The following is an 18,770-nucleotide window of genomic DNA, read 5'->3' as shown; positions in this document are numbered from 1 at the left end:
TAGCATCCCCCTTTTTTTTGCAGCCTCTTCCCACCCATAGCATCCCCCCTTTTGGGGTGTTTTTTAAATTTTATTTTATTTACAGCCTTTCCTCCCTGACAGCATCCCCCATTTTTACACAGATCCCCCTTTTTTGCAGCCCTTTCTCATAGCATCCCTTTTGCAGACCCCTCCCACTTACAGCACCCCCCTTTTTTTTTTTTTAACAGCCCTTCCCTCCCTCCTCCAGCCACTCCCGCACTAACCCGTGAGGCAAGAGGAGAAGGAGGAACTGCAGTGGGAGAACCTCTTTAGGGCAGGAAAGACCCTCACTCTTTCCTGCCCCACTGTCGCTGCTCTCTCGCTGGTGCCATGCTTTTTCCAAATGGGCGCCCAAGACTTCAAGTGGTATTTGGAAAAAGCGGCGGCAGCGGGGCAGGAAAGAGTGGGGTTCTCCCCTGCCCCTGAAGAGGCCACTAGACCACCAGGGCGTGCTGTGCTCAGATAGGCTGAGTGGCAGCAAGAGGGAGAGCGCACATCTTGCACTATTTATGTGGACTTGAGCGAGATTTTCATTTTTTTTTCTTTACTAATATTGTATTCCTAAAATTTAAAGTGGGAAATGTATCGCTTTTCAAACAAGTTATGCTTGATTATAATTGTAAAACTGTTATAAATAAATAAATAAAAAAAAGAGGGAGCGCGCAGATTCTGTAAAGAAGTAATGAATTCTGCACAACTGGGGAATTCTGCGCAAATTTTGTGCTCCACAGTTATGCAGAATTTCAGCAGAAGTAGCAGTAACAGCATACTGTGAGAAGGAAGAGGCTGTCCTACCCTGGTTAGGCCCCTAGAGGGCGCTGTTCCCCTAAAATGTCCAGGGAGAAGGGCTGGGTAAGTCACTAAAGGGAGCCAGTAAGGGGGTGTATAGCAGAAGGTCGCTAGGACCGAGGAGAGTCCTGGGGATAGAAACAGGTGCAGCAGGTTATGGGATGGGTCCTGTTTGGCCATTAAGCACTTAATACCCTACCTGAGTTGTGAGGGAGGGAGGAGAGCTAGCAGCTAAAGAAGAGAGCTGGTAGCTGAAGCAGGAGGATCCCCATGAGAAGTACTGGCTGAGCCCTTTGGACTGGTGGTGAACTGTGTGTTACAAGAAGGACTGAGTTAATACGGCTGGGGTAAGAAGGCCCTAGAGCCCTGATGGCGAACCTATGACACGCGTGTCAGCACTGACACGCGTAGCCATTTTTGATGACACGCGGCGCCACCACAGTGTGGTCCGCCCTCCCTCCTCGCTCCCGGAAACTAACCTTAAAGCCTCCTTTCACGTCGCAGCAAGCAGCAGCAGGGCAGGCCACTCCTTCCTTCCGTGTCCCGCCCTCGCCTGACGTAACGTCCGCGAGGGCAGAGCACAGAAGGGAGGAGGAGAGGTCTGCCCTGCTGCTGCTTGCTGCGACGTGAAAGGAGGCTTTAAGGTTAGTTCTGGGCCCGGTAGCAGGTGGAGGGGGGGGGCCCAGCAACCTCGGGTGGGCAGCGATCTCGGGTAGGGGGGCCCAGGGGCGGTCCTAGTAGATTTTTCTCGAAGTGACACACCACCCGAGTTATGCTCGTTTTTTTCGCGAATTTGACACACCAAGCTCAAAAGGTTGCCCATCACTGCCCTAGAGTATCAAGTATAAGAATTGTGTGCTACAAGGAAGGACTGTGTGTCCAGGACTGAGTTAGTACTGAGCCCAGATGTCTGTGTGGGAGGGCTCAGGGGGAAGAAATCTGTTGGGTATTGAACTGTGCAAGAAGAAATGTTTAAGCGGGAAGATTGCACCGAGTAGGAAGAAATGGTTAAGCTGGGAGAACTGTTTAAGCTTGTGAAAGTGTTTTAAGCTAAAAGAAGTGTGGCCCCAGAGGCTGGAATAAAGATTGGTATGAGAAAAAGCCTGTTGATGAGACCTGACTATGTTTGCCTTTTTGAGAACCAGGTCACCCCGAGTAGAAAGGGGTAGTAGACTAATTTGCATAAAATCTGCATACTGAGAACCAGCTCACCCTGAGTGAAAGAGGGACCTGGGATCCTGAGGTGGCAGCTCCACCTTCACAATAGCCTCATCATCTTCACAATACCAAAAAGATCCTAATTAAGTCCTCCTCAACAATAGTGAGCAGCAGCTCAGATTATGTACCACCCAATCATCCATGTGACTCAACAGGCACAACAGCTGCTCCTCTCCTTCCCACCCAGAGAGAAGCATCAGGAAACAAATGCATGCTCACTTGGCTTCAGTAAAATTCTGAGCTCTGATTCTAGCTTTAAAATATCTGTTTCTACCAAGATTTTTAAAGCTGTGGGATTTCTGACCAATGCAGTGGTGATGTCAATTGGCTTTGATTAGAATAAACCCTCCCACTCAGCAGTCCCTGTATAAGAAGAAAGTTGAAGAAGAGCTGGAGCCAGACTCTGGTTGAATGTGTGATATACCCTGTTTCCCCAAAAGTAAGACCTAGTAGAGGTTTTTCCTGAATTGGTAGATATAAGGCCTCCCCCGAAAGTAAGACCTAGCAAATTTTTGTTTGAAAGCAGGGCCGCCGAGAGCCAGACAAGGCCGCCCCCGGGCCACCCCCCCCCCCCACCCGAGGTCACCGGGCCCCCCTTCGTCGCTCCCGGAACTAACCTTTACCGCCTCCTTTCACCTTCGCAGCAGCAGGGCAGACCTCGCCTTCCTTCCGTGCCACGCCCGTGCGGATGTTGCGTCAGGCAAGGGCGGGACACGGAAGGAGTGGCCTGCCCTGCTGCTGCTTGCTGCGAAGGTGAAAGGAGGCATTAAGGTTAGTTCCGGGAGCGACGGAGGGCGGGGCGGGCCAACCCCGATGCTTCCCCGAAAAAATAAGACAGCCCCTGAAAATAAGACCTAGCGCATTTTTGGGGGCAAAATTAATATAAGACTGTCTTATTTTCGGGGAAACACGGTATAATAGATATATATATATAAAAAAAAAAATTTATGCAGCACCTATAGCTCGAAATGGTTATATGCATTATTATTACTGAAATTGGAAACCTTACAAGAAATATAATGGCTGAAAGGTACAAGAGAGATCTGTCTGGAGACTGCAGCACTGCCCTGTATGGCATTCCCTATGCATCTTTGGTAAGAGTATAGATGGTTGGAATCACAGTATGGAACCGGGAGATTGGAGGGGACCAATTTAACGCCAATTTTTTTTTTTTTTTTTACGGGTTCCAGAGGTGATCCAGGGAAACTATAGACAGGTGTGCCCGACGTGGTGTCAAGCAAAATGGTAGAGACTATTATAAAGAATAAATTACAGAGCATATATATATATACTAGTAAAAAGCCCCGTTTCTGATGCAAATGAAACGGGGGGCTAACAATGTTTTCTTCTGTGTGCATGTGGGAGTGTGTGTGTCCCTGCCCTCTGGCCTCTCTCCCCTCCCCCCTCTGAGTCCTTCACTGTTACAGAGCCAGCGATTTGATTTCGTGCTCTGCTGTTTTCCTTCACTGACTGTGTTACAGAGAGGGCGGGGCAGACACTCATAGGGAAACCGAATATCTCGCCCCCTTCACACTTCCGGCTGGAGGCTTCATAGAACGTTGGTGTTGCCTTTTATATAGAGATATATATATATATATATCCATGGATTAATGTGACAAAGCCAACATGGATTCAGTAAAGGGAAATATTGCCTCACCAATCTATTATTGAATAAACATGTGGAAAAAGGTGAGCTAGTTGATATTGTGTATCTAGATTTCAAAAGGCATTTGACAAAGTACCTCATGAAAGATTCCCGAGGAAATTAGAAAGTCATGGGATAGGAGGTAATGTCCTATTGTGTATTATAAACTGGTTAAAAAGACAGAAACAGAGAGTAGGGTTAAATGGTCAGTATTCTCAATGGAGAACGGCAGATAGTGGAGTTCCCCCAGTGGTCTGTGCTGGGAACTCTTGATTTATAACATTTATAAAATGATCTAGAGATGGGAATAACTGGTGAGGTAATTACTTTGCTGATGACACAAAGTTATTCAAAGTTGTTAAATCGCAAGAGGATTGTGAACAATTTCAAGAGAACATTACGAGATTGGGATACAGGGCATCCAAATGGCAGATGACATTTAGTGTGGAGCAAGTGCAAAGTGATGCCTGTGGGAAAGAAGAACCCAAACCATAGTTATGTGGTGCACAGTTACACATTAGGCAACCCTCTGTAAGTGTACAGCAGTATCTAAGAAAGCAAACAGGATGTTAAGGAAAGGAAAACAAAATCTCTATATATAAAAACGCACCTCCAACGTTCTATGATGCAAAAGTTACCCAGCATTCCAAGTTAAGTTGGTCATGGTGTAGATCAGTTCTCCACCTTGAGTGCCTGCCCCGCCCTCGCGTCAAAACGTGATGATGTAGAGGGCGGGAGGATATACACAGTCAGCCGACCACACCCCCCAAAGTCACCGCCCCTCACACCTACACCCCCCCCCCAAGTTCCCACCACTAGCACGCCTCACACCCCAAAATCACTGCCCCTCACCGCTATCCCCCCTAAGTTCCCACCACTACCACCCTCACCCCCCCAACATGTTGCCACCGCTCCCCACCTCCACCACCCCCCAAGGTCACAACAACCACTGCTCCACCCCCCCCCCCCCAAAGACGCACCTCCCACTGGCTCCACCCTCCACCCCCCCCCAAACAGGTCGCCGCCACTCAACCCCCCCCCCCTCCGCTCCAACATCAGCTGAGCGCCGCTCCACCCCTCTCTCCGTCCCATACAAAAACCAAAAATAAACAATTTAACCTGCACAAATGCCTTTACGAAGGAAGCGGGGCCCCCGCAGCCTGCCATCGCTTCTCAGCTGTCCCATCGCTCCTCCCTCTCACGTCGCTGCACACAGCGCTCCTACGGGGTTAACCTCCAGAGGCACTGACGTCGAAGGTGAGAAGAGGAGCAGATGCACAGCTCAGAACAGATGCCTGGCTGCAGGGCCCCGCTTCCTTCGTAAAAACAATTTTGCAGGTTAACTTTTTATTTTTATTTTCTAACAGACGGAGAGGAGGAGGGGAGTGGCGCTCAAGCTAATGTAGGACAGAGGTGGGGGGAGCGCCGGCGACCTGTTTGGGGGGGGGGGGGAGGGTGGAGCACTGGGCTGCTGCAAACCTCGGGGGGGGGGTGGGTGGATGGGGGGAGCGGTGGTAACTTGGGGGGCTGTAGGGTTCAGCGGCGACACAGTTCTGAAAGGGGGGAGGGGAGGAGGGGGAGGGGTACTGACACCAAACGGGGAACAGGGGGGAGCTCCAACACACACTATGTCTCACACTATGTCACATTCACACACTCCCATACACTCTCATTCTCACACACACACTCTCTCACAGACACACTCGCACCCACACTCACTCTCTCTCTCTGTCACACACACACACACACACACACATTCACTCTCTCACAGATACATACTCTCTCACACATACACACGCCGAGGAAAACCTTGCTAGCACCCGTTTCATTTCTGTCAGAAACGGGTCTTTTTTTACTAGTAACTATATAATGCCTTTGTATTACTCCACGGTGCAATCCCACCTCTAATACTGTGTGTAATTCTGGTAACCGCATCTCAAAAAAAATATGGAAAAAAATTAGTTTATACCCGATCATTTTTTTTCTTTTAGTCCAAAAGGATCAGTTCAGGTTGTGCCCATCCGCCAGCAGGCGGAGATACAGAACACTAAAGAGCTGTGCAATACAAGCACCTGTGCATTAGAACTTAGCCAGTATTCGATAGCTAAGCAGTGGAAAGAGAGTGACTCATAGCCAAAAATCACCAGCCTCTAAATAGTCTAAAGAATATAACTAACAATTTAAAGAGGACAAAACACATGCCCCAGAAACATGGAACAGTATAACTATGCACAAACAATTATGCTGAAGAGAGAATAAGGGTGGATTCTCGACTGATCCTTTGGAACTAAAAGGAAAGAAAATTATCAGGTAAGAAACTAATTTTTCCTTCCATTACTACTACTATTTAGCATTTCTATAGCGCTACAAGGCCTACACAGCGCTGCACAAACATAGAAGAAAGACAGTCCCTGCTCAAAGAGCTTACAATCTAATAGACAAAAAAAAATAAAGTAAGCAAATCAAATCAATTAATATGTACAGGAAGGAGGAGAGGAGGGTAGGTGGAGGCGAGTGGTTACAAGTGGTTACGAGTCAAAAGCAATGTCAAAGAGGTGGGCTTTCAGTCTAGATTTAAAGGTGGCCAAGGATGGGGCAAGACGTAGGGGCTCAGGAAGTTTATTCCAGGCATAGGGTGCAGCGAGACAGAAGGCGCGAAGTCTGGAGTTGGCAGTAGTGGAGAAGGGAACAGATAAGAAGGATTTATCCATGGAGCGGAGTGCACGGGAAGGGGTGTAGGGAAGGATGAGTGTGGAGAGATACTACTACTACTTAACATTTCTAAAGCGCTACTAGGTACTGGGGAGCAGCAGAGTGAGTACATTTATAGGTTTAGTAGATAGAGTTTGAACCAGGATACGAAAAACGGATAGGGAGCCAGTGAAGCGCTTGAGGAGAGGGGTAGTATGAGTAAGCGACCCTGGCGGAAGACAAGACAGACAGCAGAGATTTTGAACGATTGGAGGGGGGAGTAGGTGATTCAAGGGGGAAGCCAGCAAGAAGCAGATTGCAGTAGTCTAAACGAGAGGTGACACAGGGTGTGGATGAGGGTTTTGGTAGAGTGCTCAGAAAGAAAGGGGGCGGATTTTACGGATGTTGGAAGAAAGAACGACAGGTCTGGGCGATCTGCTGGATATGATCAGAGAAGGAGAGAGAAGAGTCAAAGATGACCCAAGGTTTCGAGCCGAGGAGACAGGGAGATGAGAGAGCCATCAACAGAAACAGAAAACGGGGGGGAGTGGGGAGGTGGGTTTTGGGGGGAAAAAACTAGAAGCTCTGTTGTTTCTGGTCATGTTTAATTTCAGGTGGGCGTTGAGACATCAGACAGCAATGTCAGACAAGCACACTGAAACTTGGTTTGGATGCAAGGTGAGCATATCAGGGGTAGAAAGGTAGATTTGGGAGTCATCAGCATAGAGATGGTAGGAAAAGCCACTGGGATGAGATTAATGAACCAAGGAAGAAGTGTAGATAGAAAAGAGGAGGGGACAAGAACAGAACCCTGAGGTACGCCGACAGGCAGAGGGATAGAAGTAGAAGAGGATCCACCAGAGTGAACACTGAGGTGCGGAGGGAGAGGTAGGAGAGAACCAAGAAAGGACAGAGCCCTGGAATCCAAGTGAGGACAGGTACGAGGAGTATGCTGTGATCGACAGTGTCAAAAGCAGCAGAAAGATCAAGAAGAATGAGGATGGAATAGAGACTCTGGATTTAGCCAGTAATAGGTCATTGGAGACTTTAGTAAGCGCAGCATTTCGGTTGAGTGGAGAGGGCGAAAACCAGATTGTAGTGGGTCAAGAATAGCATGCGAGGACAGAAAATCAAGGCAGCGGTGTGTGAACAGCACACTCAAGTAATTTGAGAGAAAGGGAAGGAGGGAGATGGGTCGGTAATTTAGAGGGACAAGTAGGGTCGAGTGAAGGCTCTTAATGAGAGGGTGTGACCACAGCATGTTTAAAGGCAGTAGGGACAGTTGCAGTGGAAAGTGAGAGGTTGAGAACGTGACAGATAAAAGGAATAAAAGCAGGTGAGATGGCATAAGAAGGTGGGTGGGAATCACGATCAGAGGAATAGTGGTACATTTTGAGGAAGAAAGGAGGAAGTGTAGTTTCCTCTATAGTAACTTCAGGAAAGGAGGACAGGAATGAGGGAAGGAGAGAGAGGGGAACGGACTAGTGGATGGAGAGGTGGCGAGGTAGTAGAATTCAAGGTTATCTTTGAACCTTGTCGTGAAAGAATTCAGCAAGAGTCTGAGGAGATAATGTGAAGCGGGGAGTTGGGGGAGGGGGCACCTTGAGGGAGAAAGTTCAATGTGGTGAAGAGAAGTCGAGGGTTAGAGCCAAGAGAGTTGGTCAATTGGATATAATAATCCTGTTTGGTCGCGTAAAAGACAGATTGGAAGGAGGGTCAGCATGAACTTAAAGTGTAAGAAATCAGCAAGGGCCCGAGATTTCCGCCAGAGGCGTTCAGCGGAGCGGGTACAGGAACGTAGGACGCAGCCTGAGCAGGAGACGTAATATTTAAAACTTTATATAGTTTTGGTTATAATAAGGGGAGTTCTTAAGAAACAGCCAAGCTGCTGTGAGATCACCCCCTCTCCGTACCAGGTATATCTGGTTCAGGCAAATCAGTAGAAAATGAATGCTCAGAAGATACTGATAATCCTTCCTCAGTACCTTGAGGAGATGAAGGAGAAAGCTCTTCCAACTCCTTAAATGCAAACAATGTCCTCTTTTTGAAATATTCTCTTCAGTACAAATTCAGGTGAAAAGGGCAGAGAGGAAGCCCCCCTGACCCACATGAGCCATCTCCAGCATTGTTCCAATGAGCGGGGACTCCGAAGCTTAAATTTGGTGGAACTGTAATTCAGCCAGTTTAACACAAACGTTACAGAAGATAAATGGCGATAGTCTACCACAACAGGAACAGCTTTTGAAAAGTTCAGCCATGCTCTAGTACTCACAGTTTGTAGATAGTCTGCACGAAAAGGTCCTATAACTTCCCACACCAAAGATAATTCTCAAAGAAAAATGCTAAGGTAAAGTGTTTTTGTTTTTTTTTAAAAGAGGAGGAAAAAAATAGCTAGGGAAGAACAGACGCAGAGAAGTGGTAATCGGAAAGCAGGGAGGGACCTAGCACCACCAAAAGGTTTACACCTGAGCCACAACACTATCTCAATCCCAACTCTACTGAACCTGGGAACAGGACAGGAGACCACCAAGAACGTCACAGAGCTGCATAGGGAGCATCTATCCACCTGCTGGAGATAGAGAATACTAACGAGCTATGCCTTATAAGCATCTGTACATTAGAACTCAGCCAGTATTCTCTACCTCCACCTGCTGGCGGATGATTACAACCCATTAGTCTGGACTAATCCTTTGGTGACGTAATAGCAGTGGCGTAGCTACGTGGGGCCTGAGGGGGCCGGGGCCCCCGCAGATTCACCCCAGGACCCCCTCCCGGCGAACCCGCCCCCGCCTACCTTTACTTTTGCTGGCGGGGGATCCCACTCCCCCCAGCCGACGTCTTCTCAGTCCTTCCTGCACTTCAATTTGTTTGCTGACGTCCTGCACGTAATTATACGTGCAGGACGTCAGACTCAGAGAACAGTTCTGTTCTCTGAGTCTGACGTCCTGCACGTCAGCAAACAAATTGAAGAGCGGGAAGCGACTAAGAAGAAGACGTCGGCTGGCGGGGAGTGGGATCCCCCGCCAGCAAAAGTAAAGGTAGGCTGCAGCGGCGGCGGTTCGCGGCGGGGGGGGGCGGCAATGTCGGCGGTGGGGGGGGGCGGCGCCGGGGGGAGGGCTAAAATGTGCCCCCTCCCCCCGGGCTCGGACCCCTCTCCCACGGAAGGCTGGCTACGCCCCTGCGTAATAGAAAGCAGAATTAGAAAAGGTACAGAGAAGGGTAACAAAATGATAAAGGGGATGGATGACGTCCCTATGAGGAAAGGCTAAAGTGGCTAGAGACCTTCAGCTTGAAGAAGAGACAGCTGAGGGAAGATATATAAGGTCTATAAAATACTGAGTGGAGTGAAATAGGAAGACGTGAATCACTTGTTTACTCTTTCCAAAAACTAGGACTAGGGGCATGCAACGAAGCTACTAAGTAGCAATTTTAAAACAAACCAGAGAAAATATTTCTTCACTCGACACGTAATTAAAATCAAAATTTGTTTCCAGAGAATGTGGTAAAAGCAGCTAGCTAAGCCCGGTTTAAAAAAAGGCTTGGATAATTTCCTAGAAGTCCTTAAGTCATTACTAAGATGGACTTGAGAAAATCCACTGCTTATTTCAAGGATAAGCAGCGTAAAAAACGTGGAATATATCTAGATTGGGCCTCCAGGACAGTATTTTTGAACAACATCCATGCCCGATGTAAATTTTTACCTTTGCAGCTGCTCCTCTAAGCTTTTTTTTTTTTTTTACCATTCTCCTCATTTTATTGTAGTATCCTTTTTGAAAGTTAAATGCGAACGTATTGGATTTCCTGTATGTACTTACGCCAGATTTTATATCAAATCTGATCTGATCATGTTCTGATCACTATTATCAAGTGGCCCCAGCACTATTACCTCCGGAACCAGATCATGCACTACACTGGGTCTTAAAATTGTTCCCCCTGCTTTACGGAGCAGCTGGTTCCTAAATCAGCTGCTCCATAAAGCAATCCTTGATTTCATCAAGGGATCTTTCCTCCCTGATGTTACATTTATCCAGTCAATATTGAGGTAATTGAAATCACCATTAGTTAGCCTTCCTAATTTTTTATAACATTTCTGCATCTGTCTGTTCATCCTGGCAAGGTGGACAGTAGTACACTCCTATCACTATCTTTATCCCCTTTACACATGGAATTTCTCTCCATAGGGCTTTCAAGATGTGTTTTGTTTTCTGCAGAATTTTCAATCTGTTTGATTCAAGGCTCTCCTTAATATACAATGGTGCTCATTTTAAAAGTACTTAGACTTTCAAAGTTCCATAGGTTACTATGAAACTTTGTAAGTCTATGTGCTTTGAAAATGAGCCTCAATGCCACCCACTCCACCAATTCGATCCATTCTATTTCTACGATATCATTTGTACCCCGGTATGACAGTGTCTCACTGGTTATTCTCCCTTCCACCAGGTCTCAGAAATGCCTATTATATCTAACTAGTAAAAAAGGCCCGTTTCGTAAACAAATGAAACGGGCGCTAGCAAGGCTATAGAGAGAGTGTAATGAAGAGACAGCATTATAATTGTGCATAGCACAGCACAAACATTTGAGCAGTTCTTGCCTTATCTTCCCTGCCGCCCCCTCCATACCCAACGATTTGTTCCTCGTCTTCCATCCCCTCTGTGTCCCATGTGTGTGTGAGTGAGTGAGAGTGAGAGTGAGAGTGAGAGAGAGCGAGAGAGAGATGCTAGCAGTCCCTGTGGTAGTGGCAGGTCAGTTGCTTATTATAGCCAGTTAAGAGTGAGAGTGTGTGTGTATGTGCTGGGTTTTTTTTCCTTCCCTCCTATGCCCTCCGTGTCCGTTGTTTGTGTGGGAGCAGAGATCTATATGGTCCTTTCAGCGTTGCTGTTGACGTCGCGTAGCAACTGTGTGCTGGTTTTCTTTGTTGCGCGATGTGTCTTATGTCACGTTCCGTTGCTTAGTAACGGGTTCGCGATGCGATTGAGTGTCATTGGTCCGCCCTCTACGTCATGACGTTTGATTTGGGGGGCGGGGCCAACACTCATGGGCGAATTCCTGGTTTCACCACCATGCATTTAGAACGTTGGGACTTGTGGAGGCTTCAGAACGTTGGAGGTGCATTTTATATAGAGAAGATTTTACATTTAGTGCATTCTTACTCTCACATCTTATTTCTTAAGCTTCTGATGCTTACATACAGACATTTCAAACAACGGTTGTTATTCCTACAACTTGCTCAGCAGTTGTAAATTCACAATCTTTAAAATCTGTCTGCTCTGTATTTACACACACCTAGAGGTGTATTTTCAAAGCACTTAGACTTGCAAAGTTACACAGTAACCTATGGAACGTTGTAAGTCTTAAGTGCTTTGAAAATGAGCCCCCTGGTCTACTATGGTCTCCTCTGCAATTTTGCTATTGGGATGCCCTATCTTCCCTGTTTTGGCGATATCTATTAAAGATACCTTATTCTGAACCATGCGCTTTTGAGAAACTGTCGGCCTTCGCCCAGTTTCTAGTTTAAAAGCTGCTCCATCTTCTTTTATGTTTAAATCAATTTTCATTGGAACCATTACAACAGGAATAGAATGCACAGATACATCTGTATACAATGTACGGCTGGCCATGTGACAGTTTCATAGCATGGTACAAGTTGGTTTCCAATAGTTTTATTTTTACCCCATTCTTCTCCTCCCCCTCCCCCCATCTACCTTCCCCCCCCCCCACCAGTTTATTCCAGCATTCCGAACCTCAGCCATTACAGATGCTGATATTATGCCCTCAATGTGGGTGTTGCTTCAACATGACTTGTTTGATTAAGAGGCTCATGATCCAAGTCTTCCTCTATCTGTTCCCGTTCCCCCTATCCTCAACTCCCCCCCCCCCCCCAACCCTCCCTACCTGTCTGCATTTCCATATCTTATCCTTCCCTTTCTCCTCCTTTCCCCCATGGTAACCCATTGAGCACTTGACTACGTGCTCTTGGGGATATCGTGTTTATGTATTTCCCCCAGATGCTGAGGAACCTCATTTGCGCCCCTCTCGATTCCCAAAGCATTAGTTGGTGTAGCCTGTTCCTCCAATACCAATGAGAGGGAGGCATATCCATTACCCAGTGATTGAGAATACATTTTTTCCCCACTATGCAAGATTTACTCAGAAACAATTGTTCCCCTTGTGTGCCCGCACCCCAATGCCCAGGGATACCCAGGAACATTTATCAAGGGTGATGACAATCGAATAACCTAGGACCCCGCTCAAATATTGGCCTAGTCCCCACCAGAAATCTTTAATGTACCTGCATTGCCATATGCCATCTCCTTTTTAAATGTTGATGTCATCCCTGGTTCCATCCTGGTGGAAGTGGAGCTCATCTTTCCAGAAAAGGCTCACTCTTCCCAGAGACGGTACCGATTAGTTAAAATTTCGCAAATGGTTGAAAGTATTCTTATTCAGTAAATCCCTTACCATTGCTAGCAATTGTTAATCTTCTGGTAAACCTGACATTTCAAAATGTGTCATTCTACTGCAATACTGTTAACACGTGATATCATTGCTTTGTCTACCGTTACAGTTTATTAATTGTAAAATACTTATAATTGTTTGATGTAATCCACGTTGAACCCGAACTTGTTGGAAAAAATGCGGGATTACAAATGTCATAAATAAATAAATGTTGCCCATTTCCTAAGAAATCCAAAACCCTCCTCTCATCCCCGAATTCAGACTCCGGAGCTCTCTGCCTATCTCTTGAGTCCTGCACATGGAACAGGAAGCACTTTGGAAAATGCTAACCTGAAGGTTCTGGATTTCAGCTTCCTACCTTAGAACCTAAATTTGGCTTCCAGAACCTTCCGCATTTTCCTATCTCATTGGTACCCACATGTACCAAAACAGCAGGCTCCTCCCCAGCACTGTCTTAAATCTTACCTAGGTGATGTGAGGTCATCAGGCAGGCAAACGACCAAGCATCTTCACATCCACCGGCCACCCAGCTATCTACATACCTAAAGATGTAATCTCCAACCAAAAACGGCCTCCTAACCCTTCCCTCCTGGGCAGAAGCCCCTAGAGAAACAGCCTTGTAGCATGAGGATATTGCATCCCTTGGAAGAAAGGTCCTGGCTACAGGATTACTTCCAGCCTCTCCACAGTGATAATCTCCCTTCAGGTGACCTTTTCCTCCATGGCAGGGCAGAGGTTGTCAGAATGGAGGTGGGTCTTCTCTATTATGTCCCTGTAGACCTCCTCTACAATCCTCTGTCTGCTACTCTAGCCTCCAGAGATCAGACCCATTCCCCTAGTTAGTACATACATATGACTTCTCACCAACTGGGAGATAATCAAACATTTGACACTCAGTGCAAAAGACTGGCTAGCCCCCCCTTGCTGCTGCCTGCATCGTATTATTGATTTCTTAATTAAGTTGCTATTGGAGTGGGAATATGTAAACAAAAGTCTCCTGCTAGTTATTACAACCAAAACTAAATATTAGCATATAATAAAATAATAGGCTCCCCTCTGTGGGCCTAAGTAGACTGTATTTCTAAGAGCTAATCTAAATACTGGCTGATAGAGAGGCCCTAATTAAATTTCTAGCCATTAATTGGTTCAAGGGCCTATATATCAGAGATCAGGTCAATGGTGGGCGAGAGTCAAGGTGGGAGGGAACTGAAGTTTAAACTGAGGTCTCCTGTGACTATTAGCTGTGCTTTAAACTGATACTATGGTAGTTTTAAAATAGTCACAGCTCACTAATACAATTGCCCTTAATTCACAACCCAAACCAACCATCCACAAATCATAGAGAAAAAAGTCTCAGACATAAGCAGCTGCCTTCATTCATCACTGGCATTAAAAACAAACTCCATCCGACAACATAGATTGAACAGGATTACCAGTTAAACACACTTAAGACATTCAAAAGGTCATCGTGTACTAAGAAAATCACTTATATGCAAATTTCTTCAATAGGGGTCAATTAGGGTCTACAGTATTGAAACAAGAAGGAAAAGTGGGCAAACTGATGTTCCCTATTCACCTGCATACGGAGGAGGCTGGAAAGGAAAGGTTCTCCGTTTCCTTCAGCTGGTTCAGCTCCTCATTCGTCGGGGGTTTGTAGAGCTCAGACCCACTCAGTTTGACAGGTCTCAGCACATCATCAGGTAGTGCCTCTTCTCTCTGTTTCTTGAGCTTTGATTTCTTAGGGGCATTCTGGTTCTCTCCTTCATCTTTGTCTTTGCTTCATCTTCATTGTGCTCTTCGAACTCCTATAGTTAGAAAAAACAAAGATCAATGCCACGCAATATTTTATTAACTGGAGGCATTTAACAACAACAACAAAGAGGGATCGTCAACTGTTTCCAAGTCTCCTATCCTACTGGAATCTCCAATATGTTCAGAACCAGAGTCCAGCTAAGGAAGTAATCCATGAACACTCAAAACATAAGATGACGAGCAGAAGACAGATATACATAATATCTAAAGCTATTTTCAAAAAGGAGTTACATTATCCAAATTAAAAATCATTGCATATTGTTGAAGATTCATTTTCGCACCATGACTTAAATCATTATTTCAAACAAGAAGCACACTTATGTAGAAGACTGTTGGCTGGAAGTTGCTCTTTCCTGTCCTCCTACAGATCTGATTTTGGTATAAACTCTCCCACAAAGAGTACGCCAGTCAGAGCTCTTGCTAACTAGGGCGTTTTATATCCTAGTTTGATACACAAAGTTATGGCAAAAAGTTTGAAAAAGAATTTAAAAAAAAAAAAAAAACACAGGTATTTCCCAAGTAATGGCCTTAACTCCATGCAACTACTTAACAATTTCTAGAGCGCTACTAGGGTTACGCAGCGCTGTACAGTTCAACAAAGAAGGACAGGTCCCCTGCTCAAAGGAGCTTACAATCTAACCGACGAAATGTTCAAGTTGGGCAGTCTAGATTTCCTGAATATGTATGGTGGTAGGCGTCTGAAGGCTACATTGAAGAGGTGGCTTTGAGCAATGATTGAAGATGAGCAGGGAGGGGGGCCTGGCGAATGGGCTCAGGGAGTTTATTCCAAGTTAACTCCATGCATACATGAATGCAGGGATCATTCCGCTGTATTTTAAAACTGCTACCGAAGCTACATTCCAGGAAGGAACAAGAAGTCCCATGCACTCACAAATCTCCCCTGCCCCCTCCCCTTCTTAATATGCTGTGCTGAGCTCCCAGAAAGCAAGGTCCATGAAAATGTGACTGAGTTAATGTGACCTCATACCTGATAAGCCTATCCACACTACAGCTCACATAACATGGAGTTCCATGTTCCCATATTGCAGTCTAGTAACACATGAGGGTACCGTGCACATGGTACATGTCTGCACACTATGAGGTGGAGATAACATGGTATCCTATGTACATAGTGTGCAAACCTCTCAGCTTTGGCAGCTGAGATAATGTAAGGACAGAGCCAGATAAGTGCCTGCTTGTTTCATTAGAGCTGATGGAACCATTAATGGGACTTAAACTGTGGAAGATATAGGTTTTAATGTAGCTCCCTGATTGATTGGTCACAGTAGTGCTGCGAATATTTAAAAGCATGACAGCTATTAGTACGGTAGCACACGATTATTATATGGAAACTAGCAAAAAGGCCCGTTTCTTTGAGAGATGAACGGGCGCTAGCAAGGTTTTTGTGTCCAGCGAGCGTCCTGTTCCCCAGCCCCCCCCCCCCTCCCTGCAGGCACCATGGCCAGGGACCCAGCTGTCCCCAACTCCCCTCCAGGCAGGCACCTCGTCGCTGCTGTCGCTGGCGCTCCATCCCCCGGCCCCCCCTGCAGCCACCCATGGCCAGGGATCCAGCTGTCCCCCAACCCCCCTCCAGGGACCTGTCCGCCTGCTGTCGTTGGCGCTCCGCGATGCGCATGTGAAAATGTCCACCGAGGGGCAGGGGGAGATGGCGTTTCGTGGAGTGTGTTTGCTCCGCCCTCGTCGTCATCACGTTGTGACGCGAGGGCGGGGCACACACTCTTCGGCAAACCGGATATCTATCTCGCCCCCTTCAAAGTTCCGGTTGGAGGCTTCATAGAACGTTGGAGGTGCCTTTTATATATAGAGAGATGATAAAAGTGATACAAACGGTTATAATTGTAATTATTAAAGAAGATGTATGTTGTGCTTCTGCAATGTAAAAAGCCTGAAATTTTGTGGAACCCATGATTATAAAGGGGCCTTATGCAGACTAATATAAAGTCTGTTCAGTAAGTGAAGTCATTGCACATGGCCATATGAGGTCCTTTACTCCCTTAAATAGCAAAACACCTTTGGTTCTTATTCCACACGTTTCTTTAGTGCAGGACATAAGAATAGCCATACTGGGTCAGGCCAATGGTCCATCCAGTACAGTATCCTGCTCTCAACAGTGGCCAATCCAGGTCACAGTACCTGGCAGAAACCCACCATGCCAACCATACCGACAGCCAAACACGATGGGGAGATGTGGTTGTAACAAGAATCCAAGTATTGCCGACAGTACCCGACATGTCTTCCCCTACCCCCTGCTTTAGCTCTTACATCAAACCACGGAGTGTGATGATCCACTATTGGCCAAGTGGGCACCCATCCTGATGCTGGACCACACGTTCTCCATTGGCGTCACCCCCTCCCTCCCCCCCCCCCCCGGAATTCCATTACCATTTGTCTCAGCAGTGCACTTTGAACACCATCCACAATATTTCTGTTTCTTCTGATTCCGCAGATGGGACCTTCCAATCTGCATCCAACAAGTTGAAATCCCCCAGCAACAGCACATTCCCCCTTCATTCCCAACTTTTGGATACGTATGACCAAATCTTGTCCAACTTCCCTATTTCTGATAGAGGTCTTCGTCCACTGGTTGAGGGGAACATAACCATGGGTTTGGATTGGTCTGGTGAACGATAAGGATGAGGTATTTTAGGTTACATTAACCAGGAAAAAGATTTTGACTCTTGGCAACAGTTGGAGGAAACCAATACAAAATGGCATCTATTCTGGACAACAGCCCCCTTGTATCGGGGTAAAAAAAAAAAAAAGGAAGACCGACTTGGAAGTTTTAGAACAAGACCTCTCACATCATGTGGAAAATAGTTTTGTCTCCTACAATTTGTATTCATGGTGATGTGACCCCGTCAATAGTGGCAATTCTCAAGAGGTGGAGAACCTCAAAACGCACATCTTTCTTGTAATTTCAGGTACATAAGTACATAAGTGTTGCCATACTGGGAAAGACCAAAGGTCCATCAAGCCAGCATCCTGTTTCCAACAGTGGCCGATCCAGGTCACAAATACCTGGCAGAAACTCATATAGTAGCAACATTCCATGTAGAACCTCAAAGAGTAGCAAGATTGTAGAATTCTAAAGAATAACAAGATTCCATGCAGAAGTTCAAAGAGTAACAACATTCCATGTAGAACCTCAGAGAATAGCAAGATTCCATTCAGAATCCCAAGTACATAAGTGTTGCCATACTGGGACAGACCAAAGGTCCATCAAGCCCAGCATACTGTTTCCAACAGTGGCCAATCCAGGTCACAATACCTGGCAAGATCCCAAAAAAGTACAAAACATTTTATACTGCTTATCCCAGAAATAGTGGATTTTCCCCCAAGTCCATTTAATAACGGTCTGTGGACTTTTCCTTTAGGAAGCCGGCCAAACCTTTTTTAAACTCTGCTAACTGCCTTTACCACATTCTCTGGCAATGAATTCCAGAGTTTAATTACACATTGAGTGAAGAAAATTTCTCAGATTCCTTTTAAATTTACTACATTGTAGCTCATCGCATGCCCCCTAGTCCTAGTATTTTTGGAAAGCGTGAATAGACGCTTCACATCTACCCATTCAACTCCACTCATTATTTATAGACCTCTATCATATCTCCCCCTCAGCCGCCCTTTTCTCCAAGCTGAAGAGCCCTAGCCGCTTTAGCCTTTCCTCATAGGGAAGTCGTCCCATCCCCTTTATCATTTTCGTCGCCCTTCTCTGCACCTTTTTCTAATTCCACTATATCTTTTATGAGATGTGGCGACCAGGTAGTAACATAGTACGTGATGGCAGATATCGACCTGAGCGGTCCATCCAGTCTGCCTAACAGTCACACTCATTATCAAGCCATGATTAATTCATCACTACCTGCCGTCACGTACTATGTTACCATCTGAAATACAAGAAAGGTGTGTGTTTCTAGATGAAATTCTCAAGTAAGAGGTGGAGAACCTGTTTTTATCTAGAAACACACACCTCTGTTGTATTTTAAGTAGTAACATAGTAAGTGACGGAAGATGAAGACCTGAATGGTACATCCAGACTGCTCAAAAGTCACTCGTTATCAATTCATGATTAAATGAAAAACAAACATGATAATTTAAGCATAACTTGATAATGACT

The 18,770-nt window shown here is 46.0% G+C and overlaps 1 protein-coding gene across 1 annotated transcript in view; it reads right to left on the bottom strand.

The window, feature by feature from the left end:
* NOL6 (nucleolar protein 6) overlaps positions 1 to 16,884 on the bottom strand; it is a 191,311-nt gene extending 174,427 nt beyond the window's left edge. Inside the window, 3 exon segments of the mRNA XM_030191898.1 lie at positions 14,397 to 14,425; positions 14,428 to 14,592; positions 16,878 to 16,884. Of these exon segments, the coding sequence (XP_030047758.1) occupies positions 14,397 to 14,425; positions 14,428 to 14,592; positions 16,878 to 16,884 (201 nt within the window).
* Positions 16,885 to 18,770: the final 1,886 nt, after the last annotated feature.

The sequence above is a fragment of the Microcaecilia unicolor genome, chromosome 2, assembly GCF_901765095.1.
Source record: "Microcaecilia unicolor chromosome 2, aMicUni1.1, whole genome shotgun sequence".
Taxonomy (NCBI): Eukaryota; Metazoa; Chordata; class Amphibia; order Gymnophiona; family Siphonopidae; genus Microcaecilia; species Microcaecilia unicolor.
This window is presented reverse-complemented; position numbering and strand designations above follow the sequence as displayed.